The sequence below is a fragment of the Neopsephotus bourkii genome, unplaced genomic scaffold, assembly GCF_033783945.1.
Source record: "Neopsephotus bourkii isolate Nb327-2 ecotype Australia unplaced genomic scaffold, CSIRO-AGI_Nbou_v1 NB_1624, whole genome shotgun sequence".
Classification (NCBI taxonomy): domain Eukaryota; kingdom Metazoa; phylum Chordata; class Aves; order Psittaciformes; family Psittacidae; genus Neopsephotus; species Neopsephotus bourkii.
In genome coordinates, this window is record NW_026902099.1 from 7,248,810 (window position 1) to 7,276,546 (window position 27,737).

General features: G+C 38.7%; 1 protein-coding gene across 10 annotated transcripts in view; it reads left to right on the plus strand.

Moving 5' to 3' along the window:
* CADPS2 (calcium dependent secretion activator 2) overlaps positions 1-27,355 on the plus strand; it is a 318,224-nt gene extending 290,869 nt beyond the window's left edge. For 9 of the 10 annotated variants that reach the window (XM_061372989.1, XM_061372990.1, XM_061372992.1 and 6 more), the window contains 3 exons: positions 1,855-1,962; positions 22,907-23,011; positions 26,398-27,355. In XM_061372989.1, coding sequence (XP_061228973.1) covers positions 1,855-1,962; positions 22,907-23,011; positions 26,398-26,568 — 384 coding nt within the window. In that variant the 3' untranslated portion in view covers positions 26,569-27,355. The remainder of the gene's footprint in view (positions 1-1,854; positions 1,963-22,906; positions 23,012-26,397) is intronic. The other variant, XM_061372993.1, reaches the window with a different exon arrangement.
* The last annotated feature ends 382 nt before the right edge of the window (positions 27,356-27,737 follow it).

A 27,737-nucleotide genomic window follows, 5' to 3' on the forward strand; every position in this document is an offset into this window, starting at 1 on the left:
TCTTACATTTTTATTTCTACGCTTAGGACCAAGGTGTGTAACTCAGATATAAATGTAAATGGCCCTGCTTTCCTCTTAAAAGTTTCATGTATGCATGTATGTATGTGATAAGTTTTTAAGGTGAACTTTCATTGCCTCTGGAGTGTGCAGGAATCATTTCAGTTTTTCAGTGAGTTTTGAAGATGCTAGAAGTGTTAAAATAGGCCACCATTCCAAATTTTAGGAAACAAAACTGCCATTGACATACATGTATAAATGAAAATAAAATCTTATTTTGAATTGTGTTCCTATTCATTGTCTATGGTAGATTCAGGGAAAAAGAGATGAAGCTCATGATCCAGGAGTTTTCCCTCACTGCAGTTTTGAGCAGAGAATGCTCTCATCCTATTATTGTAATGGCAGTTTCTGGACAGGTATTAGTTCGGGCATGTTGTACCTTTCCTTCCCCCTTGTGCTCAGTCCCGTTCATATACATTATAATATATTACACACAACATAATAAGGAATGATAAAAATAATAGTTATCCACTTGCAGGCTAGGAAGGAAGCCTTTATGCAATATTACATGCAAATATTTTAACTATATGAGCATAATTATGCATACAGGCCTTTAAATTATGCTATTTTACAGCTTTGTATTTATGCTGTTTTCAAACAATAACAGCTTCTGAGAAACAGAGATTACTTATGCCTGGGAATTCAGGGACTTGGGGTAGCTGCTTTCGACCTCCTTCCATACAGCTGTTTGTTACTTATTCTGTACAAGGTCAGTCTTAGCCAAACCCAAATCCTTTTCAAATAGCTTTGTGGTAAGGCTTACTGTAAAGTATTATAAAACTTGACCTTTTCTTGCATGCCATGAACTTTAAAAGCTATTATTTGGGAGTAAGTGATACTTTTACAAACTTGCTCACACAGAAGGCATTTACAGAAGACTAATTTTTTGTTCATTCACAGTTCCTGTTAGAGAGAGGTGAGCGATTGACCAGATCTGCATGCCCCGCAGGAAAGAGGATGTTGCAGGCTGTTAGGGGCTTTGGTGCAGAATATTTTGTGGCTGCAGAGGTCCAGAGCCTCAGCTGGTCAGGAGAGAGCAGTTTGAGCCACCACTCTGGCTGGTCTGACATAGTATCACATACACGACATATCCTAGCCTGTCCCATGTTTGGGAGCATGCTGTGAAAATTATCCCTACCCTGCTATTCATATAGACCAGAGATCAGTACAAGAAGGGAAACATTTCAGCCTTCGCTCCTTCCCTAGGAGCGATTTATCTGATTGAGGCAGTGCAACAGTTTCAGAAAAACAGGGGTACTGGTCTACTCTAGTAACAGCCTTTGTACCATTGCTCTGAGGGGAATACTTGAACTTCATTTGAAGCAGAATTAGTAGAAGCTAACCTCCAAACTCAGTACATTGGAAGCAAATCACAACAAATCTGAGGCAATGAAAAAGAAACTGAATGCTTTTTTAAACATTTTCTGAATGTGATAGCAGGATCTGGACCTTGAGGCTGGAGTAACTATGAGAATCTCACTGACAAAAATGGGGAAACTGTCTGTTTGCCTTGGTGTTGCCAGAACCAAGACTTCATGCCATTACATATGGCAGTGTAGATTTGTGACTCAAATCACCCCTAAATTATAACAATGAGACCTTCACTGTTAGTGAACCTTCCTGAATTTTGTAACTAACCTAGATTCAGAGATCGTAAATAGAGTTTATGCGTGTGTGAACATTCTAACATAATTTCAGTTTTCATTGTCTTTACGTATTCCTTATTATTCTCAGTTGTTGAGTGGTCCAGCTCTTTCTCTTCCCACTACTTTCTCCCCTTACTTTATGTCTCCGCAGAAACCAGGGATGGATCTAGCAGACACCTACATTATGTTTGTTCGACAAAACCAGGATATACTTCGAGAAAAGGTCAATGAGGAAATGTACATAGAGAAGTTATTCGATGTAAGTAACTACCTCAGTATCACAGTATCACAGTATGTTAGAGATTGGAAGGGACCTCAAAAGATCATCTAGTCCAATCCCCCTGCCGGAGCAGGAAAGCTTGGAAAGCTTGCTGGTATCACTACTACATAAGAAGGGATAAGCTGCATTTTGATGATATTCAACAAACCATTCAGATGCTCTTCCCTGTTGATCATTTTTTTCTTTTGCTTTTTATTTATCATCTTCAGCTGTCAAGGGTGGCCTTTCTTTAAACATTTTCTATATGAAACTTCTTAGTGCTAGAAGGCAGAAATAAAGTTGGTAGAAGATTATTATTTGAAATAGTCATTTTTCCACTGTGAGTAGCCCAATTTTATTCCATTTTTTGATTTTACATTTGTGGACTGCATTGCAGACCTAATTTCCCTATATAAAGAACTTGTACTGCCTGCTTATATATAGAAAGAGGTCAGTTATGCCAGGTACACCTATGGGTTTGACTGGTATTTTCATGTAATGACTTTTAGAATTTTGTTTTATGGGGTTTTAGTTTAAGACTCAGAATTTCTTAAAGTTTTATCTAAGAAACATTCATTTAATTGTCAAGATCGTTTGCAAAATTCTAATCCCACTTCACACATCCTCAGACTCAAGGTGCGCACATTGCCAGTCAGCCTGGATCTTCGCAATAATTTCCCTCAGCTTCAATACCAGCTTCTGTAGCCACTCATTCTTTTGCCCTGCTTCCTCCTCTTTTTGTTAGAAATGATCAGCTGCTCCACCAAAATTTTCCTCAGACAAGGTTCTCCTGTAATGCCACTAGAAACAGTCTTGGGCATATTTCTGCTCATTCAAGTTCTGACCACTCATTTATGTCTAGTATGTCCCTTTCTGAGTTACATGAAGGAAAAGCTCTAGGCAGCTGTAATTGTACTTTCTGTATAAGTTCAAATCACTTCATGTGTAAAATATGTCTAAAAGAAAGGTTATTTTATTATGAACTTGGATCAATTTACATGGCACTGATCTCAGCCACTTATGTAGAAATTTGAACAGGGAAAAAAGTAATCTCTGGCAGTGTGCAATGCAATTTATTGCAAAACAAATTCTGGAACATAATGCAGACTTTGAAATGTATTTATTTGTGTGTCATCGCTTAAGTATTTTAGAAAGCTTTGCTGGCAGGTTCATTTAATTATGCAAGTTACAGCAAATGTTTTCATAACAGCAATTCACAGCCTTTACTGTGACACTACAGTTGTGGCAGTCACAGAAGGTCCCATAACATATACTCTCAGCCATGGTATGTCATGTCAGTGTTTGTTGTTTGTTAGGCTGGGTGGTCAAAAAAAGACTTATCTCTCAGATTTTATATTTCCAGACACTCCCAGGCAGCTTTACAAAAAAAAAGTATCATCTGTTTTAATAAGCTAAGTGCTAATATGTGTGAAAAGAATGATTTTATAAAAGCTTTGATGCCCTGCAGGGGTAGAAAAATTATCATCCATCCAGCTGGCACCTTTGCAAAGTACTAAAACCATATTAGCAACTTCTGCTTCAGTTTGCTTTTGCACTGAATCTGCAAGCATATGTTTCATTTTCAAGTTTCTGGTTTTTGTTTTTCTTTGGGGTTATTTTTGCTTATGTTGTAGTTTTCTGAACGTTAATAAAATTATGTGCCTAAGGCCAAGTCTGACTCTCACTGGAGAGACCACATTGACTTTGTTGATGTAGTGGGATTGGACCAAGCCTTAGGCTATGTCCATAGTAGTAAACTAGCCAGGGCCTGGGCACAGCCTTAGAACTAGCAAGTGATCATTCATACCATTAAGTCACCAGCATGGTTCCTGGTGTGATTTTGGGTTAGGCCAGCTAGCACTAACCCAAGGATAGGGCCTCAATACATTTGGATTACCATGGATCAAGGACCTCTTCCAAATTTCATTTCAGCAATCAAGCTATTCAGCACAAGAAGTTATCTCTGTATGGATACAAGTCATGACATAGTGCTTGCCTTTGAGACACAAAACCATTCATGTCCTCTTTTACTCAGTAATACTCATTGTATGCCATCAAGGCCAATGCTTTTAGCTGTAAGAAAAGAAAAAAGATGTACATGATAAGTATTTCATGTATCAAGTATCTATTTGTATCTTTATTTTTCTTTATACATGGTGCTATCACATTTCTACATCACATCACACTAGGAGGTATAAGCAATTGGAGAGATTCAGATGAATGCAAATATGTAAGCTCATAGTGTGCAGGAATTTAAAGCAAAGGATAACTCAATTCTCCTGAGATTAATTCAGTTTTAGAACAGTATGATTGAGCAAGATTTTGCCCATGATTTTTGGAAGGGTTTTTTTAAGTGAGTGATAAAACAAAACCTAGGTACTGTTTATAAATTCAATTATATCAAGTTATATTTCAATAGAATTAAATACATTCACATTTTTATGTAAATATACTTCAAGTCACTTCAGTTGGCTACAGTTGCAGATCACAGTTCATTTCCCCTTGAAAACACGTTGTATTTGTATCAGGTAAGAAATCAGCAGCCAAGATGAACAGGAAAAGACAGGGAAACACCTCAGAATCACAGAATCCCAAGGGTTGGAAGGGACCTCAAAAGATCATCTAGTCCAACCCCCCTGCAAGAGCAGGGTAACCTAGAGTACGTCACACAGGAACTTGTCCAGGCGGGCCTTGAATATCTCCAACGTAGGAGACTACACAACACCCCTGGGCAACCTGTTCCAGTGCTCTGTCACTCTCACAGTAAAGAACTTCTTCCTGATGTTCACATGGAACCTCCTATGCTCCAGTTTACACCCATTGCCCCTTGTCCTATCACTGGACATCACTGAAAAAACCTAGCTCCATCATCCTGACATTCACCCTTTACATATTTGTAAACATTGATGAGGTCACCCCTCAGTCTCCTCCAAGATAAAGAGACCCATCTCCCTCAGCCTCTCCTCATAAGGGAGATGTTCAACTCCTTTCATCATCTTTGTGGCTCTGCGTTGGACTCTTTCAAGCAATTCCCTGTCCTTCTTGAACTGAGGGCCCAGAACTGGACACAACATTCCAGATGCGGCCTCACCAAGGCAGAACAGAGGGGGGGAATGATAACGTCTCTTGACCTACTAACCACACCCTTTCTAATGCCTTCTTTGCCACAAAGGCACATTGCTGGCTCATGTTCATCCTCCCATCCACCAGGACCCCCAGCTCCCTTTCCCCTTCACTACTTTCTAGCAGGTCAACCCCCAACCTGTACTGGTACATGGGGTTGTTCTTCCCCAGATGCAAGACTCTACACTTGCCCTTGTTGAATTTCGTCAAGTTTCTCCCCACCCAACTCTCCAGCCTGTCCAGGTCTCGCTGAATGGCAGCACAGCCTTCTGATGTGTCAGCCATTCCTCCCAGTTTAGTGTCATCAGCAAACTTGCTGAGGGTACACTCAGTTCCCTCATCCAGGTCGCTGATGAAAATATTAAACAGCACTGGTCCCAGCACCGACCCCTGAGGTACTTCACTAGTTACAGACCTCCAGCTAGATTCTGCCCCATTGACCACAACTCTCTGCCTTCTTCCTTTCAACCAACTCTTGATCCACCTCACTACCTGATCATCAAGCCCACACTTCCTTAGCTTATCTATGAGAATGCTGTAGGAGACAGTATCAAATGCCTTACTTAAATCAAGAAAAAACACATCTACCGCTCTACCATCATCCATCCACCTAATTACTTTCTCATAGAAGGCTATAAGGTTGATCAAACATTACTTCCCCTTGGTAAAACCATGTTGGCTGCTCTTAATGACCCCCTCATCCTTGATATGTCTAGAGATGGTATCAAGAATAAGTTGCTCCATCACCTTTCCAGGGATGGAGGTAAGGCTGACCGGTCTATAATTACCTGGGTCCTCCTTCTTGCCCTTCTTATAGACTGGTGTGACACTTGCCATCCTCCAATCCTCAGGCACCTCTCCTGTTTCCCACGACTTACCAAAGATGATGGAGAGTGGCCGAGCAATGACCTCCGCCAGCTCCCTCAGCACCTGTGGGTGCATTCCATCCGGACCCATTGTTTTATAGATGTCCAGATTGCACAGCTGATCCCTAACCCAATCCTCATCTACCAAAGCAAACTCCTCCTTTGTCCTGACTCCTTCTGGGGCTACATGAATCTTGGGCCCCTGGGGAGAGTCTGCAGGAGTAAAGACAGAGGCAAAGAAGGCATTCAGCACTTCTGCCTTCTTTAAATCCTCTGTCTCCAGGGCACCCACCTCGTTCAACAGTGGGCCTGTATTGCCTCTTGTGTTAGTTGCATCCGCTATGTGTTTGAAAAAGCCCTTTCTATTGTCCTTAACCTGACTAGCAAGATTAAGTTCCAAGGAGGCCTTAGCTGTCCTAATTGCCTCCCTACATCCTCTAACAACTGTCTTATATTCCTCCCAAGTGGCCAGCCCCTCCTTCCATAATCCATAGATTCTCTTTTTCCACATGAGTTTGCCCAGCAATTCCTTGTTTAACCATGCTGGTCTTCTGGCTCCCTTACTTGATTTCCTACCCATTGGGACACTCTGATCCTGAGCTTGGAAGAAGTGGTCCTTAAATGCTGACCAACTATCTTGAGCCCCTTTACCACCTAATACCCTTTCCCATGAAACTTCTCTTAGCAATTGATTGAAGAAGCCAAAGCTGGCCCTTCGGAAATCCAGAATTTTGGCCTTGCTAGGTATTCTATTCCTCCCACACAGGATCCTAAACTCCGCCATCTCATGGTAACTGCAGCCAAGGCTGCCACTGCCGTTGACCATCATGACTTCAACCTGACCCTCCTTTCTGGTGAGTACTAGATCCAGCAGCACTCCTCTCCTAGTTGGTTTGTCCACCATTTGCATTAAGAACTTATCATCAATGCACTGGAGGAACCTCCTAGACTGTGAATGATTGGCTGTGTAAGTCTTCCAGCAAATATCAGGGTAGTTAAAATCCCCCATGAGGACCAAGGCATGTAGTCGTGAGGCTGCTTTCTGCTGCCTGTAGAAAGCCTCATCAACTCCTTCGTCCTGATCAGGAGGTCTATAACAGACCCCCATAACTGTATCACCCGTACCAGCCAGTCCCTTAATTCGTAACCACAGACTTTCCACTTGCTCCTCATCTGCCCCTGGACAGAACTCAATACATTCTAGTTGCTCTCTCACATAAAGGGCAACTCCACCACCTTGCTTTGCAGACCTATCTTTCCCAAAAAGGACATAGCCATCCATGACTACATTCCAGTCATGTGAGCTGTCCCACCATGTCTCTGTAATTGCCACCAGATCATAACCTTTAGACCGTACACAGACTTCTAACTCCTCCTGTTTATTCCTCATGCTGCATGCATGCACCTCATCCAGACTTAGCAAAAAACCCCAGACCATTCTATGTGATAAAGGTGTTAGTTATAAATATAGACAATACCAAGCCTTGGATGTTATTTTAGATCCCAGAAAATTATAACTACAAACTACAAACTATTTGTGCACAGATTTCACTTACTTGATTCAGAGCTGCTATGTGCTAACAGCTTTTACAGTGACCAAGAGAACGTTTTAGAAACAAAGTTATACTTTGAGCCACTGTTTCAAAAATGCTTTCAGAAAAGGCTGTAAAAGTAGCAGTTGGTGAATGGGAAAAATGAAGTATTGACAATAGAGTTCCACAAATATAGAATAAATCTACATCATTACTAATTATTGTTAAGTTCCCTCTTATTTGTAAAGGTAATCTGCTCAATGGACTATGTAAAAACATTTGTGCAGCCTATCAAAGATCAGTGCTATGTATCTGATCACGGAATTAACAAATGTAAAACTCATCCAACTATGAAATTTCCACAGAGTCTGGTTCTGCACTATCAAAATCAATGGGAGTTTTACAATTAACCTTAACAAATGCAGTGCTGTGTCCATAACATGCCAACTTATCATTCATAGAATCATAGAATCATAGAATAGTTAGGGTTGGAAAGGACATTAAGATCATCAAGTTCCAATCCCCCTGCCATGGGCAGGGACACCTCACTCTAAACCATACCACCCAAGGCCTTGTCCAACTTGGCCTTGAACACTGCCAGGGATGGAGCATTCACAACCTCCCTGGGCAACCCATTCCAGTGCCTCACCACCCTAACAGGAAAGAATTTCTTCCTTATATCCAATCTAAACTTCCCCTGTTTGAGTTTTAACCCATTACCCCTTGTCCTATCACTACAGTCCCTAATGAAGAGTCCATCCCCAGCATCCCTATAGGCCCCCTTCAGATACTGGAAGGCTGCTATGAGGTCTCCACGCAGCCTTCTCTTCTCCAGGCTGAACAGCCCCAACTTTCTCAGCCTGTCTTCATATGGGAGGTGCTCCAGCCCCCTGATCATCCTCGTGGCCCTCCTCTGGACTTGTTCCAACAGTTCCATGTCCTTTTTATGTTGAGGACACCAGAACTGCACACAATACTCCAAGTGAGGTCTCCCAAGAGCAGAATAAAGGGGCAGGATCACCTCCTTCGACCTGCTGGTCACACTCCTTTTGATGCAGCCCAGGATACAGTTGGCTTTCTGGGTTGCAAGCGCACACTGCCGGCTCATGTTCATTTTCTCATCGACCAGCACCCCCAAGTTCTTCTCCACAGGGCTGCTCTCAATCTCTTCTCTGCCCAACCTGTAGCTATGCCTGGGATTGCTCTGACCCAGGTGTAGGACCTTGCACTTGTCATGGATAAACTTCATGAGGTTGGCACCAGCCCACCTCACAAGCATGTCAAGGTCCCTCTGGATGGCATTCCTTCCTTCCAGCATATCAACCGAACCACACAGCTTGGTGTCATCGGCAAACTTGCTGAGGGTGCACTCAATCCCACTGTCCATGTCAGCAACGAAGATGTTAAAGAAGACCAGTCCCAACACCATTCCCTGAGGGACACCACTCGTTACTGGTCTCCATTACTGATTAGTCTTAGATTCGTGTTTTCAACTGAATTTTTAAGATGAAACTAATAAGTTTTGAACTCCTGAGCATTTTAAATTACATTAGACTTATAAATTACAAACTGTTTCCTTTAAAACAAAACTGGATTTTGTAAACAAACCAGCTTAAAAAAGATAATTAATTTTGCATAAAGCACTGTTTAAAACATCAAAGCAATACTTACTTTCTGTAGTAATGTATATTTCCTAAGTACCACTTCGTGTAGATTCTCACTTTGTTGTACCTGTTAATTGCACGTGAAGTGTGGATAGTGTCTGAACACAGAAAAAAATGGTTTCAAACACTTTTCCTTCAAAACCCTTCTTGGTTTATTTGCTGTTAAGTACACTATCTTATAGTTTGTGTTTTGTCTCCTGTGAAAAACTTATAAATAGTTGTATAATTCCAGTTTTATTAAGACTATATATGCAATGAAATTTTTATGCAATTACTGATTGCTACTTTGAGAAATGAATGGTTTGAGAGAACAGTTTTAACACATCAGTGTTTAGCCACTGATACAACTTAAAGGTTTTCCAAGTGTTTTAGGCTTTGATTTCTGGGAAACCTCTACACAAGAGTACCATAAACATGTGATATAGTCAGAGTGAGCATCCTGGAAAGGTTGGCATTGGTAGACAGATCCCTTTGTTACTTTGTATAAGATGGCACCTGTTAGCAGATGTTGACTTTGGCCCTGATCACCCATCTTTTCTGGGTGTTACTACGATGTGACTGAGTAGTCCTGTTGACTTCACAGGGACTGCTCATATCCGAGAACATCTTCGGAGTCCTGGCCTCATGCAGGGTAACAATTTCAACAAGCAGTGTAAGAAATGTTAATGGCAGGGAACTCGTACAACTTTCTTTGAAGTGCAGAAAGACAGAACACCCTTGAGTAGTGTAAATGCTTAAACACTGCAGATTTATGTAGCTGCTTTTCTATTTCAAAATTTCAGATGTAATGTGATGCTTTTTTTCTGTTGAAAAATGCTTGTGTTTTGTCTGGAAAGTTAATTAAATGCTAGTAGTGTTCCCATATCACAGCCATTATTTTCCATTATGTAGCAAGGATGGACAATTTAAGTTCAACGATGTACTTGAGGTTATTTGAGGTAGTAATTATTCTCCAAAGATTACAATCGGCTACTTCATTCTGTGCCTTGAGATAGAAAGCATCCATCCATCCATCCATCTATCCATTAATTTCTGTTTGCCATCATATCTGCAAGTACATTTTTAGCAAATGCTTTATTCAGTTGCATCATTTCTGTGACTTTTCTGACCTTTTAGAAAAAATGTGTTAAAAATGTGCAAATGCTTCTCCTTGGCAAGTTAATCTACAGCTGGCATTACACAGCTAAGAGGAACACTTACTCAGATATGAGTTTTCTGTAGTACCAACTCCTTGTACTGTCCATGTCTACCTCAAAGGCACCATTACTGTAGTATTCAGTATTCAACAATGTTTTTCTAGAAAACTTTAATTTTGATTTTTTCCCCCTTATTCTCAAATTGCTTCCTGTCACATTATTTTTAATAAGTAATCTTCACTTTCATTGTTACGTAATTATTTGCAAGTGTGTGATTTGACAAAAAGTCTGCTTGGTTAAAGGCCACATTTGAATCAAAAGCTGTGTTTGTATTAACCTCTGAGAAACATGAGAGGACCGTGCCTAATTACTTAAAAAGAGACTCAACAAAAATGGATTGTAGCTTGTTGATCTTCCTATTTCTTTGATAACTCAGAATAATCTTCAAGAAATATGTGGGCTTCTTTCTCAGATTCTTGAAATTTGATCACAGCGCAAAATTGTCCTTTGGCGCAAACCCAGAAATACACATCTTTGTATGATGCACCTGGACATATGTGGCAGGTCTGGTAGAATCAGCTAATTAACAACACAGGCTTAAACAGGCACCTCATCTGGCAGTGTAGTTAGTTGCCTGATGGTGCTCAGCAGGATTTGGTAGTGCTTTTTATTTTTCTATCCTAATGGTCTGCTGCCCACCTAATTTTGCCTTATTGTCAGCCACTACTTACCGCAGCTTGAGGCCCTCCCAGGAGGCTAAATTATTATCAAAGGATTAGGGAGATGTAGCCTTGCAGCTCTGACATTTCTGATTACTTGTCTATGCCAGAACACTAATTAGCTGTGACTAATTAAGAAAAATGTTCCTGCCATAGAAAACCATTTAAAAGAACTGAGAAGTAGAAAAGCAATTGAAAACCTGAGCAGTGCTCAGATTTGCCGATGCTCTTTAGATTTTCACCAAAGTCTTCACTCACCTTTAATTATGTCTAATATTTTATAGGGAAAATAGCTCTTGATATGAGAACCACTCTGCAGTTTTCTCTTGATCTAAAGACAGTCTTGTAATTTTAAAACAGTTTGTCATGTCTTTTTGAGTAAAAGAAAGAACTTTAGAGAAAACTGTAGACAGTATTACCAAATGTAGACTGAAAAAAAGTCCACATTTGGTAACATAATAATTAAAAAAATATAACATGCCTAAAGATACAAATCTTCTGCAAGATGGAAGCAACATCTTGCAGATTTTTTGTTCAAAGTCTTTTCAAAGTTCACGGAATTATTCCTGATGTTTTCAAGTAGACTCACCTCATTTTTGGGGATGGAAATCTCTATAAAAGAACAACAGTTCATTTGAAAACTGTAAAATGTAACGTCCATCTGATTTCATACAGTACATAAGTTTGCTTTGATTTTTTTTTTTTTGCCCTGGAATATGCTGAGAAAAGGAGCGCACACTCTTGGAGGGTGCTGATTATGCTGCTGTGAATCCAGCAAAGCTCAGTACTGTTGAAATCAATAGGACCACAACACACTTAAAGCAAAGCATGTACTTCAGAGTTAGCTGCTTCAGAATCAGAATATTCAGCACTTTGTAAGCTGTTTTACACTGTAGCTGAGAGTGTTTTCTCTAGAGGAAACCATAAAACAATGGCTAGTTTCTTCTATGTTTTTGATATGATGCATTTCCCCACTTCTTCATTTTTTATGCCATTTTTAATTTGTGAATTTCCATCTTATTAGCTACCAAATGGCCCAAAAAGATACAAAAAGGGTTTTCTCAAGACATTATATATCCCATAGTCCAGTCTTCATTTAGTATTCATGGAATGCGTGTCTGACACCTTTTTGACACTAATTCAATCATATTTTTTAAACCTGCCCAGTGGGAGAGTAAGAAACTACTAAAGAGATATTCTGATATCTTACTAAAAGAGCTTTTTGAGTCTAAAAGGGAAATAGAGGATTATTTTTCAGGGCACGAAATCTCATATCCTGATATTCAGAATCTGCTTATGCTGTCCTACTCCCTAATTTCCTTGACTTTTGTGAGAAGCTCACTTTTTTGGGGGGGGGCAGGGGGGCATTGTACAAATTGCTATAAAAAGGCAATTTAAAATGTGCATCGTGAGTCAAAAGAGGGACAAATGGGGGGGGGGGGGGAGAATAATCCCAGACTCAAGATTTTAAAGCCCGTCTGATTTTTTTTCTGAGGGAACTTCAGCAGTCAGGGTGGAACTACCAGAGGGTTTTGCTTGTTTGTTTGGGGAGGGGCTGTAACACTGGGAGCTTCCAATACAGTTTCCCCATGGACCTTTCTGGTCTATACTGTTCATTCATTTATTTAACTTAGTTAAATGCATCTATCCATCACTCAGAGTATCCATTCACTAAAAACAATAACAATTCTATCAAATAAAAGAGAACTCCTTCCAACATCCAGGCACAATTTAGTCCTTTAACCTTTTTATCCTGCTAGGCACAAAGTAGCAACATCTCATTCCAGGCACTGTGGGTTTTTTGGTTTGGTTTTTTTCTTATCTAGATGGCTTGAAATGCGTCTAGCAGCTTAATGGAATCAATTGAGCGTGGGCAACTATAAAAATATAAAATAGCACTGAAACTTTATATGAGTCTGTCAGTAAGTGTTAACTGTGGCTGCAGCTTTCACATTCTACACAGTCAAGAGAAATCAATAAGGATTGTACCATTTATATTGTCTTACTTAATGTTTGTTCACCAAGAAATGCCAGGCACAAGCACCATCTAGGGAATATTGATTTCTTGATGTACTGTAATTCACACACGTATAAACAGCAGGAGAACCTTGTGGCTTCTCAAACCTTACTTGCAGGTTTGATATTTATACTTTTCTTATATATTTCTTTTGGGTCAATCTTAGCTTAAAAAGGAAAATCAAGCAAAGCTTATGTGTTCGTAGATAGACACACAACTGCATTGTTGATCATATTACAAGAAAAAGGTGCCAGAAAGCATAATAAACTAGTTTTAGTGTAATAAGTCTGAAGTAACAGAAAGAGGTCACCATGTTGTAAATCAAAACAGTAGCAGGTGAGGATGGTTCAGAGTGCTCTGGCAAAGTCAGTAATTCATCAGTAGAAAGAGCTACTTAACCCATTTGATCCCAGGGAACTGAAGCTTTAGTGCTGATTTAAATGTGCAAAAGTGTTCACCTATATAGAGATGATTTCCTTTAAATAATTTCAAGTGGTTTATGGTATATTTTCTTAATTTACACCAAATTGATAATCCTTTATATTATACTGTACTGAAAGTGTTTACAATGTGCAACAGTACAAATAATGCATAGAAAAATCGGCTCCAAAAAAAAAGCAATGCAGCTGTAAGATATGCTTCGCTGAAATAGTGCTCATTGGCTATAGGGTCAGAGACGGAAAGGAGCAAACCAGGCATCTGCCCAATCCAGGGACACTTTCTCTGAAGGGATGAGGGGAGGAGAGAAGCAAGAGAGAGGCAGGAGGCTGGACCTCTGCTCCACATTAGCGCTGCTCAGTGTGGTGCCCAGTCAATGCCACGTAGGAGAGGAGTGGCTCCACCGCTGTGCAACTCCCTATCAACCTCACAGCTGCATCCGGCCCTGTCATGTTTCACTGCAATAACAGACAGAGTAAACAGATGATGAGTTGAGATTGCTGAGGTGGAAAGAAATGAGCCTGTAAAAATTCACCCAGAGGAACCCCGGATGTTCTAAATGCTCTAATTAAAATACACACTTGACCTCATTCCACATGGAGCAGGGAGTCTAAGTAGAAGGCTCTAAGGCAAGAATTACTAATGTGACTGTAAAAGCTACAACACAGACTTTGGCCCAACTTCACCTCACTTTTGGTGGTCCTGGATGACTAGGCAAAGGCAGAGCTAGGTGTCTCAGTCACATACCTTACAGAGTGAACCGGGACCTTCAATCCTACTGACATTACATATGCACTTAGGAACACTGTTCAGCATTTGTGCAGGTAAGCACAGGTGTTTTCAAACTAGAGCGTGTTAGAATGAAGCAAGTGTTACAACAAGTAACAACTTGGTCATTTTGCATTGTGTTCATTTGTTTATTTTGACAATCCAAGCTGGCTTTCTTTTTCAAGATCACTCAAGGGATGTTCCCCATTCTGTGCCTTGGAGGATGTTTGCCAATATAGCCAAATTGCAACACAACACGCAGTGTAGCAAGACTGACAGTGTTTGCTCCAGAGATTTTTAGCACCAGAATAACCTACACAAATACTGTTCACAGATGCACTGCATATCCAGAGTGGAGTAGGAAAAGTGTTTGTGCTGTTAGTCTCTCGCAGTCAAGAGCGTTATGTTAGTACCTAGTGTTTAAAATCAGAACAGCAACGTTACATATGTGCAGATACAGAAGGAAGTTATGCATGTCTAATTTTGCAGAATTCCAGGTTCCCAGTGCATTTACCATATGTGAAGAAGCCAGAAAAATATGAAGGTCACAAACACTATAAAATAGCATAAATATTGTAAATTGCTGTTTAGCAACCAATATACAATACAGGGAGAGATGAGTACTGTATATTTTGTGTTGAAAGTGTATATTTATGTTTAGATTGGCAGTAGTTCCATAGCAACTAGCTAGCTTCTAATTATAAGCCTAAAATACGAAAAAATTACTTTCCTCCTAAAAGGTAAGCTTTTCATATGTTAGATTTAATTTGCTCTTTCAGAATGCTATCCTTCTTGCTTAGGAGTTCCAAAGATGCTTAATATGCTTTGAAATGAGCCTTTTTCTCTCTTTTCTTCTCATTGCTGATTTCTGAAAATCAGCCTACCTAAGTCTGCTTCCTTGTATTACCAAAATATCCCATCCAACAGCTGTTCACTTGTTTGTCATCATCAGTCTTGCTAAACCAGGTCTATTTGTCCATGTTTGGGTTCCCCTTTCTCTTGAGCTCCCCTCCTGTTTGCTTTGGGAATGGCAATCCTTCATTCAAATAAAAAGGGAAGAGACTGACTAGAGACTAAAGTGTGTTTCAATTAGTCATTCTTCAGAAAAACAAAAAGTTTTTTGAGCTCCCTGAGAGGTTCATTGGAATAATGGCATGAAAAAAGGCTGAAGGAAACCAAAGAGTCCTGCTGGAAGGAAACAAGCCTTCCTTGGCCAGTCAGGGCTGCAAGAGGCAAGTTACTGCATCGGCTGCAATCACACAGATCCACCCCCCCCCACCCCCCCAAAAAAAAAAAAAATTGGGTGAAGAAAAAAAAAAATTAATAAATGGCTCATACCCAAACAGTTTATAATTTGACATGACCAAGCTAAAGAAATCTTGGTCCTGATCCCTTTATCAGAAGAAGTACGAGTGTTAAAGCAGACAGTAGTATGTGGGGGTTTTCTCACTTCTCCTTTCCTGGTACGCGTAACTGTAATTTAGGCTGCGAACATTTTTGCACATTTCCAAGCCAAAGTTCAAAATTTGGCTTAGCATTTCAGGCCTAGAGGAGGAAGCAAAACATGGAAGCTGAATAAAAACCTGAAACATTTCCAGGAAGATGCCTTGATAGGTGATCCTGTGCATGGGGAGTGTAAGACACTGGTGGGGTGAAAGAGGTGTGTGTCAGGGGCTCTGTGCACAGTAGAAGCACATGTGGGAACATGGGGCTTGGGAGTGTTACAGCAGATACAGCAACAGGGGGACTTTTGGACATGTCCTTGAATGTAACTGTAGGAAGGAACTGCAGTGAAATGGGGAGCAGAAATAAATAGGGGGGCTTTCATGTGACACTTCATATTGATTTAATCATTTGCATTTTCCAGGTCAAAAGCTTTTAAACGTCTGATCTTTGGTGTAGGGAAGAGGCTTCATTTGTTTGTACTGCCCACTAAACACGGTTCCAATAAGGCTAAATCCTTGGATTTTCCACTCATGCTTAGTTTAATCTTAATTTCTTTCACTTTTTCTGAAATGAAAATTTCTAAGGAAAAAAAGAAAAGTAAAAAGGAATAGAAAAGGAATAAATGTATTGACATCATGGTGACCCCCAAAACTACTAGTATTCTCCTTGAACTTTCTGAATGTTTTAGAAAATCCAAAAGAAAGAGCTTTCCCCCCAACCCCAACATTCTAGGTCTGATGTCTGAATATTAAAAGATATATACTATTATTGAATGAAAGCTACATTACATTAAAATACCCCTTCAGTTTTGATATTTGTACTTCTTGTATTTTATACATTTTAAATAATATAAAAGTAATGTGTCCTAACATAGCAAATATACAGAAAGTGGACATGTAGGTGAAGTAGTGCTCAATCAGTGCCCATAAAATGAAGATACAATTCTAACTCTCAGAACAGTCATAATGTCAGCTGTTTCCACTGTATTCATTTTGCTATGAAATTCATGCCACAATTTTTATTTCCTCCAGTCATAGCACTGCTTTGAATCAATAGCAAAGATTTTTTTCATGTTTCAGGGAGAGAAATAGCGCAAACTTTTTAGCTGTCCTAAACAGAAAGATTGCTATCTATCTATCTTGCCAAAAACTGAACAGCCAGAAGCATTAAGGTAGCTGCAAGAGTAGCTACAAGCGTACTTGAAAATTTTATTGTACTTGGAGATGGTATAAGTTCTATTTCTACAGTCAGAGGCCATCTAACTGACCATTTCTGCCAACTGAATCTTACTGTCTCTGCTGTAGAAGCACATCTCGATACCATGAAATTCTCTTTTGATTCAGAAAAATAATGTTCACACATACAAAAAAAAATAATAATTGTCTTTGCATGGACTTCCCATGAAGGCAAAATTCTGTATTTTGGTGAGACACTTTTTTCAGGGATGGCACTGCGAACTTGGGTGCTCAGAGTCAAACCTAGCTCAACAGTTTATGTTGTGCACTGTGAGGCTATGTATAATAAGAAAACACATCCTTGTGGGGTTGGATAATACGTTGCAGAAGGGCAGTGGCTGTCACTATGAAGCCATGTGGGGCTGATTGATAGTGGGATAGAAAAGATGTTGCACGAGAGCTTTTTCTGCTTTCAGGTTTCCCCATCTTCTGTTCCTTCCTTTTGCTGGTCACTCACACAGTTATTCTCATTGGAAATGTGACTGGAGGTGTCTCACAGACCAGTGCATGCCTATAACCAGTGAAATCTAGAAAAGAAAAGTCACTGGGGAGATAGTTTGTTCCTCTCAGGGGAGTGAAAATATGTGAGAGAGTGGTGAGAGGGCACTATGTCACTAGTCAACAAGTTCAGTTCTCCCTCCATTAGAATAAATTGATATTTTAACCATAAGTTCATAAATTGCCCATGTCAGGAATCACAACTGATGGGCCAAGAACAGAGTACAAATAAAATTTCCACATGTTGATACATTAAATTTTCTCTTTATGTCTGCTTAACAGTTGCCTCAACCTTCAAAGGTTACTCAGGCTTAATCAAAAGGCTACCTAAACCTGAGAGGAAAACAGAAACTTCTTATGCAAATTTTTTGCTTTTAATTTGCAACTAAATATTTTTATTTCTAAAAAGAAAAAAATTATGAAGCTATCTTGAATGTTAATTGCTTCTTCTGACTTGATTTCTTGTGTTGGTGCTCCTATGTGTACATAACCTTCTGATGTGTCGTGGTGGCCCACAGGTTGAGAAATCCTTCCCCAGATTTGTTTGGGGTTTTTTTAAAGTGACCAAGGCTTTCCAGCCTTCAGAAGAGGTTATGAGCTCATCAGTGCTCAGGTGAAAATCCTCCTTTAATTTTGTGATGTCTATACCTAAACTTCAAAATACAGCTATAACTTGTAAACCTCAGAGTGATTTCAAAGATGCTACAAATAACACTTGTTTCCCTCATTTTCAACAACATGCAACAAAGCAAGTCAGCAGGATTATTCACATTTAACAAAGAGGGAAATAAATTATAAAACTTAAAACATGATTTTTTTTTCTAACTTTTGCTGTTTACATTTTTAAGAAATAATTTATTCTTTAATCATTTAACATGGTTTTTTAATGGTCTCAGACTTCCTTGGCACACTAATAGTGCCTGCTATCAAAATCTTGAAACAATAATAAAAACTAGGCATTTTAGCTCTTAATATTTAACATGCTTATAGCATTTCTTATGCATTTTAGCTTATGCTGCCTTTGATGTACAATCTCCTCAGTGAGAAGAATACTTTTTGTTATTGTTCCTGGTAGGAAAAGTAGAGCTGGAGGAAGCAAAAACTTCCCATTGTTGTCTGAGCAACTCAATTCCTAATCAATAATGCAATAAAGGCTTCTGTAGGCAGATAAAACACGGTTTGTAGAAAAGCTGCCATATCCAGCAGAAAAAGCATTTTGACAGTGCCCATTTATCAAGAGCAGGCAAGATACAGAAACTCAACGGGGTCTTGTGTTTCAGGCGTTAAAGATACCAGCCCTAGAAGGACTGAAGCATTGTGTATTAGTATGTATTGAGCCTCCTTCCAGGTGGCAAACAGCTGCACCTTTTTATAAAACTTCTAAAATAAATCTGAAGTGCTTGCTTTCAGCCAATAAGTGTTATATTTAATTGAACCGTTCTGCGAATGTTATAGCTCAGGCACCCAGAAAGATGGTGAATATTTAATATATTTGTTTTGTATTTCCACCAGTCTACAGAATAATGAAATTCCTTAACTACTTCTCTTTAACTTGCCTGAAGAAAGCGCGGTATGTTGCTAAATCGCTTTTCACTGGCCCTGCCGAGAAACAACTTTAATCCTTGTTAGAAAATTGCAGAGTCTGGGCCTGACAAAGAGCTCATGCCTGGCGCATTGTGAGCGCTGGGAGTGGGGCGAGGGGAGCCCTTTATAGCTGCGTGCCTCCAGCCCGCCTTAGCTGGACTATTTAGGCGAGGAGGTTTGTCAATTCCTCCCGACAATGGAGAGAGTTTTTCAGTGCCTGTAGCCGCGCCGAGCCCCGTTGGGGATCAATGCTGGCCATTCAAGCTGCACCTTCTTTCATTGCTTTGGTTTGTTAATTTAAGACTAAAGGTCCGCTGAGGGGGTTTAGGGTGTTTAAGAAAGCTGATGAACTGTTTAAGAAAGCTGATGAACTGAGAGCGTTTATAGCCCTGGTGTGGCAACTATGGGCACTGAGGGAGCCGTGTCCTTGTTGACCCTCTTGTTATTAAAAATGCACAAGTGCTGCGCTTCTCAATATTTCAACACTCTTTCATTGTCAATACCACCTTCTGAGCCCTTCAGCTGGTTGCTTGCTCTAAAGATCTTCTTAGATTGGGTTTGAAAACTTCACCTTAAACACTAGATTAGACTGATGTTCTGTTTTCCGTGCTCCTGTTGATTTGTTGAACCTTCCCAGGGCTGGAAAGCAAGTAGCAGCTTGATGGGGAGATGGGCTGCTAATATGATTTACCAGTCTACAGTCATGCACAATAAGTGTGAATAAATACAGGGGTCTCACAGAGTCAACCCTAGCCTTTCCTTTTCTCTTATTTTTTACTTTAAAAGAGGTATCTCAGGAAAATGAAGTGAGTAATGCATGCCCTTACAGGAGTTGGATGAGCTATGAATAAGAAGGGGAGGGGGGGAAGGGAAGCAAACGTATTTTTGTTAAAGTGGTTGGCTGCTGTTATGTGCTGATGTGAAAAGGATATATAATAAACATTTTCTGCTTTATTCTTGCATAGGCGACAGCAAAGAATATGGCACTAATACCATATAACCAACATCTGTAAGAGTCACATTGTCCTTTCAGTGCTATTGTTACTAGCAGGAAAATTACTTTTTCTTAAAACTAGTTACAAGGATTTTTTTATTATTACTATTACTTAAGATCTATGTAATCTCACAACCATTATCTAATTGATGAAGTTTTTGAGTTTGCTATAGATTCCTATAAGTCAAAGCATATGTAACCCTGACTCTGTAACGTGGTCATGGTTGTCAAAATGTGTGGCCTTGGATTCCACCTCTGAGAGGTATTTGCAGTGCTGTGCACTTCATCAGGCTCCAAAAGAAGCAATAGAGAAATACTTACTTTTCTTTTTATGAAGTCCAGCAGATTTATGTTCGTGAAGCTTCAGCCTATACTTAAATGTTCAAAAAAAATGGTGGGCAGAAGGCAAATGGTGACCAGGAATCCTATCCACAAGTACCTCCTCTAGGAGGACTCTATAAATATACTGGATGCAATTTTTATTAAAAATAATCTGACAATCCAAAACAAGAATACATCTTTTTTCTAAAGCAACAGCAGTTGTATGATTTCTGTATAAGGTATGTTGACAGAGAAGCAAGTACCGTAGTATCATTTCACAGTCACCAAATTAAACATTTCAACTGAAAGTTTAACACATCAGAACTAGTCAGGAAAACATATTGTTTTCATTCACAGATTTGAGTAGCAAAAGTAATTCCCTCCAATTTCTTAGCTTTGTTTTCAGTGAGTGTAAGCATATCACAGATAGGTATGAAGAGTCCCAATTTTTACTGTGCCTGTCTTAACTAAGTTATCTGGCTAGGCTTTAAAATAAATGTTTTGCCAGAAAATTTGGGCTGGGATGATTCCTAGTGATCTGGCACCATTCAGTGGTGTTACATGGGGAAACCTATCACAGGATTCTTGATCCTGTCTGTAGTTTGTTTGTGTGAGCAAGTTTGAGCCCTTTCTGCTTGATACAAACCAAATACATTGTGGATATGTTTTTAGATTATATTTTTTTTATGGAAGAATACCAGTTCTGAGAAAACTCCACTACTAAAATCATTCTCTCTACCATGATTTTATTAAAAGTTTAACAACTGTAGAGTCTGAGTGGTAATAGAATAATTAGGCTCATCTTACTGCAAATAACAATAGGTATTCTGGGTAGAATGCTTGGCATATGTATTTTTATGTTTATGAGACCAATGAAGTTCTCTGAGTGAATAAGCTCAACTGCATTTTATTTTCTAGACATCTGTATACATACAACACCTGTCATATAGTTTACAGCTGCCACTTAGTAACAACTCTGTCACATTAAAATATTTTACAGGTACTTAGAAAGGAAATCAAAACCAGCATGCATGTTTGGGGTGAAATAGTGTGAATAGTATAAGAATCTTATTAATTGACTAAAAAATCCCAGTATTTTATTGATACCAAATCAGTCCCACATTTTATTGCATAAATCAAGCTACTTTTATTAAATTTACAGTTATCTGCATATTGTGTGATGTGTTTGATCACTTCTGTAAAACAGTAAATTATTAGGGGAAATTAAAAAATGTGAAAGCAATTTATTTCCAATGATTCATAATTAAAATATATTTTAACACATTAAAAAAAATAAAGCCATTATTATATGAAAATTCTTTTTCAAACTTACCATAAAACTGATGGTTACAATGAGATTATACTGTTTCCTGTAAGGAACAAATATATATTACTTACATATTTTTACTGTCTGTCTTTAAGGCTTTTTCCAAAGAGCTTACATTTTCATGAAAGAATTCTATTTCTGTTCTTTGTTATATCCAGTAGCCAGTAACTTGTCTTCATTTTTTCAATATATATTTTATTTGTTAATGTAGGGGTGGCTAATGAGATATGTTAGATCCTTCTTTTGAATTATTTCACAATGTATACCATGCCCAACATGCTGCATTTTAAAATATGCACATGGTTTCCTCTTTTTGCATATTTGTGTATTTTGTAAAGACATGGGAAATTACATTATAAAAGAATTTAAGCCTCTCCCTGTGGTGAAAGAGACTAAAACAGAGCTGTGACACGAACTCTTTTAATCTCTCACTGCTAAAACTAATAAAAAAATCCCCTCCTTTTTCCAGCTTGACTAAATGACATCTGGTTGGTATTCTACAGGAGGGGAAGAAAAACTGCTACAACTATGTTTAGTAAAATCTCTTTTAATCCGGTGAAAAAACTATTATAGTAGCTATTTGGATCTGAACATTTTTTTACAGTAATGTAGACACCAACAGCAGAGAGCTCATTCTTACCCCATCTGTTTGTGAAGCTTTGAGTGAAAACATACCCATGCTTAAGACATAAAGAGGAAATAAGGTAGACTATAATTATAATTAGTAATTAACATAAAACCTTAATGTGGTTATACTGGGAGAGGTGGAGTGGTGTTTGATCATACTTAAATACAGCTTCCATGGATTTCTGATATTTTACTCAATAAAGAAGAAAGCAAGACAGATTCCATATTCTCTGTTTGATGCTGTTTGTCTGTTTGGATTAGAAAATCTAGGTATTGTAAATTTTATCCCACGATACCCTACCTGTTTTTTCCCTTGATGCTTTAGCTGTCAGTTCTCTCATGTGAGTGTGTATTTAATATCTGTTCTTTCTAACAGATAGCAAAGCGCATAATGCTATTTTGCTTGAAAATGTTGTAACTGAAAGATAAAAAGGCAGTTGCTAATTCATGTAAAGAACAGTCTAGGTCAAGTTATTTGATTTTCTACTGACCCATGCAATTCTTTGAACAGGAAATTATATCATTGTTGACTTCAAGTGCTGATCTGTGATCATTTCAAAGTGTTTCATTACCTCTCATTACCAAATCTGTTAAATGAATACTGCAGGGTTGTTTGGTGGCGTTTTGTTTTTTTTATCCTTCTTTTCAGCAATGGTACAGCAACTCCATGAAAGTCATTTGCATGTGGTTGGCTGACAGATTAGACGTTCAGCTTCACATCTACCAGCTGAAGACTCTCATCAAGATAGTGAAGGTAAATAAAATGCATTTGTGTTAGACTGCAGAGTAAAGAGAGAAAAGTGATAAAGTATTAACATGAATAATTATAGATCACCCTAAAATTAAAAAAAAAAAAAAAAAGTGGACTAAAGTTGTGAACTTGCATAGTTTTAAGTTGACATTGTTTGGTTTGGTTTTATTTTTTTCCCACAATTGTAGCAAATTACAGAAGAAAAACAAACTGTTCAAACCTTTAATGTTAATTACACATGCAGTTGTAATTGTCATCCATTCTGAACTCGGTGACAAGATTGTTCCAATAAATTTTAACAGATTGCTGCTAGCTGTTTAGCAATGCTGAATGGTATTCCTAATAAATCAGTGTTTGCCATAGTACTGATTTTTTGTTGCTTATAATAATTTAATAATCTCGATAGTGTTCTTTGTCCATTTTTCCCTCTCCCCCAAAAAATTATTATCTCTTTTATCCACATGATTAATAGTTTAATTGGAAAATTATATTCATTATATTAGAGAACATTTTCTAATTTTTCATACTCTGGGATAAGTATCAATAGAAATACCGGTCCCTCCAGTCCAGTTTGGCCAATGTCAAGTACTTCCAAGCAAAGTGTAAAATACCTTGCAACAGGCAATTATGGGTTACCTACCATAAAAGAAAGTTTCCTCCTAACTCCCTTTCGGATCTTAGTTAATACCCTCAGGGAAGAGACAGAAAGCCATTTCAGATTTTTTTCCTTTTAATTCTGTCTTGTTTCACTCTGAACATTCTTGTTATCTGCATTAACGTGGACTAAGAAGCACCTGTTGTCAGTCATGACCTTGATTTGTTCAAAATATTTTCTCATTAAGTTCATGCAAGACTGTAAAGTCAGAAGCATTTTAACTCATGGACACCAGAATTGCAACTGCATCTTTCGGGATTCACTAGCTAAAAGGGATAAATAGAGAGATGCAAGAAAACAGTCATGATAACAACGGCATCATAGCTCCCTGAACCATCCAAGCTTAGCTTTGATATTTTTGACCTTAACTGATCTCTCTGGGAACAGAGAACAGGATTTGGCTCTTCATCATGTGCCAAAATGGCAAAAGCAGTCTGCTGTTTGTGGCTGAACTGGATGACTTTTGTGAAGCATTGAAAGCTCTTCTCAAGTGAAGGTAGTTATCATCATGTGGGGATGCAGAGAAAAGGTGTTACAGGATCTGAACCCTGTGCCTAGTGAGATGTAAGAATGGACAGGCTAAATTGTACCAGTTAAATATCACCTGGGTGACTAAAAGAGGCTCTTACAAAACTGAACTCCGAGTGAATGAACAGCACTGTCAACCAGTCTCCCCTCTGCGCACTGAATAGCCTTGTTCAAAAGAAGTAGGCTCCCAGGGGTGATGGGAACACACTAGTTATGGCGGCAGCCTTTCTGTGCCTGTGCACCTCTTCTGCTTTGCACATAAATTTCAGATGTGTTATTCCATGGCACCTTCTGTGACCACAGAGAACTGAAGAAGATTATGTCAACCATAGAGGTTCTGATCAATGTACTGGAAGACAGAAAACCTCTCCCACCTGTATTTTGGTGGGTGAAGAAGACAGAACTGATAAAACAGGAACAGGAAAATAAGAAATAATGGTTCAAGTAAATATCACAAGGAGCTTTCACTGCTGGAGCCCAGCTGGTGAAAGGCCAGTGGGGAGGCACAGTTCCTCCAAACTCTAGAGTGAAGTTTTCTAGAGCTTTTGGAAAAACTGGGAGGCTGTGCTGCCCCTGGCAGCTCCTGAAAATATGTCAAAAAAGAAGTAGGAGGTCATTTTTAAGGGACATGGGGTAAGTAAGAAATAGATTTTTCTTTTATGTTTGGATGCAGCAAAGGTTGTGGCATTATTAAGAATGACCAGAAGCAGCAGCATTGTTCCCATAAATACCTTATGATAGCATGAAAGTATCATTAGATGTCTGATACATATGCAAATGGATGTGAATAAAAAGGGGTCAAGGACCAAAAGGAAATTTAGGTAGAAATGAAAAAATAAGTTTGGAAGTGAACATTACTGTCCTGCAGAAGTATGTCAAGAGCAATGACAACCCCAGAGCACTGGTCTGAGAATGAGAGGAACACAGTGTAAAACTGAAAGAAATTGCTGTAGGATCCATTAACAGCATGAAAGCAAATAGAATGCACAGTGTTACAAAAAGGGAACGCAATGGTGACACTTGAAAAAGATCAGGCAGGGTACTTAACAAGAGTGAGTGAGCAAACATAAGCTGCATCCATTGACTCTGAAGTTGACCTATAAAAGTCAAATAAATCTTGGTGGCAGTGATTCAAACAAGTTTTAAATAATCATCATAGATAGTGGCAGGAAAAATTCTCCCAGCTGAACATTACCCACTTTGAGAGGTATCTTTTGCAGTTCTCTGAAGTATCAAGTGAAACAAGAGCAGCTCTTTTTTCTTTCTCTAAGGCTTGTGCTTGGTCTCCGCAGCAGAGGAATGAGCCTGATGGCCCTTAATTATCTTTTATTTTCTTTTTACCATATTCTCTTCCATAAACATTGGGAACTCACAAGAGCAGCATATACAAAGTAATAGATTAGCTACACCAACTTGTCCTTCTTAAGCCTTTTAGTCTAACTTCAGGAAAGATTATTTCAAATGCATTACAGCTTAAAGAAGATAAAAGTAGATGATTTTCCATATGTTCTTGAAGATCAGTGAATAAAACAACTCCACTCAGAATTCTTACCTGATAGAAGGTCAAAGAAGAAAATCCTATCTGTGGGTGCATAGGAAGGCTGGATACCAGGGAAACAAAACTTTCTCGAGTGGATGCATCATGCAAGTCAAAACAGAGATGATTTGGAATGTAAATGAACTGACTGAAGAAGTCACCTGAGAAATTTTTGCATTATACAGAATATAGATCAAAATCTAAAATCTATTTTATTTTTCCACATTTGCTATATATATGAAAAGACAAATGTAGACAAAATTATTTTATGGGGAAAGAGTCAGGCATTTACATTTCTGTGAAATGACAGGACTACCTGTAGCCAAATTCACGTTTCAATATGCAGTTGGAAAAGTCTTTGTTGGTTTCTTATTGAACTAATGAGAGAAATGGAAGTTACAGAGAAATCAACATGCAGTTACAGAAATATGGTACAAAACACAGTCTCTTGAAGGAGTGAGCTTCCAGCTGTAGCTTGTAGACTCTCTAGAGTTTATACAAATCTCTGCCCAGAAACTAAGACAGCAAATCTTTAGCAGACCGTAGATGATAGGTCCCTAACTGCAGAAGGAATGAAGCTGTCCCACTGGCCTACTAGAACGTCCAGGTGGACAGTGGACTGCTCAGACTTGTTTGAGTCCATTCAGGGTGTTTTATTTTTTGCCACAGAAAACCTACCGAGACTTCAGGTTGCAAGGCGTGTTGGAGGGAACGCTGAACAGTAAAACCTACGATACCGTTCACAGCCGCCTGACTGTCGAGGAGGCCACGGTCACAGTCACTGATGGAGGAGGACTTCAGGGCATTACTATGAAAGACAGTGATGAGGAGGAAGGATAATGTTATTTCACCAAGCATTTGGAGTTTGGGTTGATGGCCTGAGGGTGGGGGTTATCTTTGGCTTGGAGTATTTTTGGTAACTTGTCCTTGTAGTTGCATTTATAGTTTTGCCTTATGATAGAGGTGCAGCAATGTAATTTGCTCCATTTTTTTTAAATAAAAGTAAGATTACCAGAGGAAAAGTGCCAAGGACTTTTTGAGAACAGTGGTTGTAGCATATTTTAATGTATAGCTTTGCTTAGGTCTGCGAAAACACTGGCATGGAGTTTGAGTTCCACTTGTGATTATGATTCTTTCCCTTTTGTTCGTTACCATTTGTTCTTGTATCTCCATCAGATATTGATGTCCTGTGCACAAAACGTGTGCCTCACTTAAAATACAGCTATACAGGAAATCATTCTTGGAATAAGTCAGTGCCCTAGGTGAAAAAAAAAACAGTGTATTTTCAGGATTACATTTTGTTTACCTTTTTTGTGCTTAATTTTACATTATTATGTGGTGTGCATTAAAAATTTTAATCCTGGTTCTTTGTATTTTGAGGTTAGTATATATGTAATAGGACTTCAAGTACAGTCAAACACATACAAACTACTTAGGAGTGGGTTTGTGTTTGTTCATTTGCAAGTTTAAAGATATCTCATCATGTTGGATGTCAGTAAGCTTGCCATCAATGTTTCTATTTCTGTGAAAAATTTCAGGCAATAAGAACACATTTTGTTGTAACCACTGCTGTATCCACCCGTTTGTATAGAATTCTGCAATTAAAAGATGTTTTCAATATTTCAAACCATTTGAACTGCTGTATGATTCTTCATGAGAATTTTATTATATTTAGTTTATGTAGTGATTTATAGTGAATATATTTATTTTATAGAACAAATCTGTAGCAAATATCCAAGGACAAGATGCCTTGATAAAGAGAAAAAGCAATCAAAAACCCCTCACTGGCAGATGAACAGACAGTGCCTGCTGTCCATTTTTCTATGCCTTCAGTATGAGCTGGAGAGAATTCATTTTCATCAGTCAAAATTCACACAACTTATGAAGAATGCTGGGAGGGAGAATGGTTTTTTTGGGGGGAGGAAGGAGAGTTGTTGGTATTTTTTTGCAGGACCATGACTAATTCCTGGGTTTGTGTAGACAAAAAGAACACGCATGATACCCAAAGA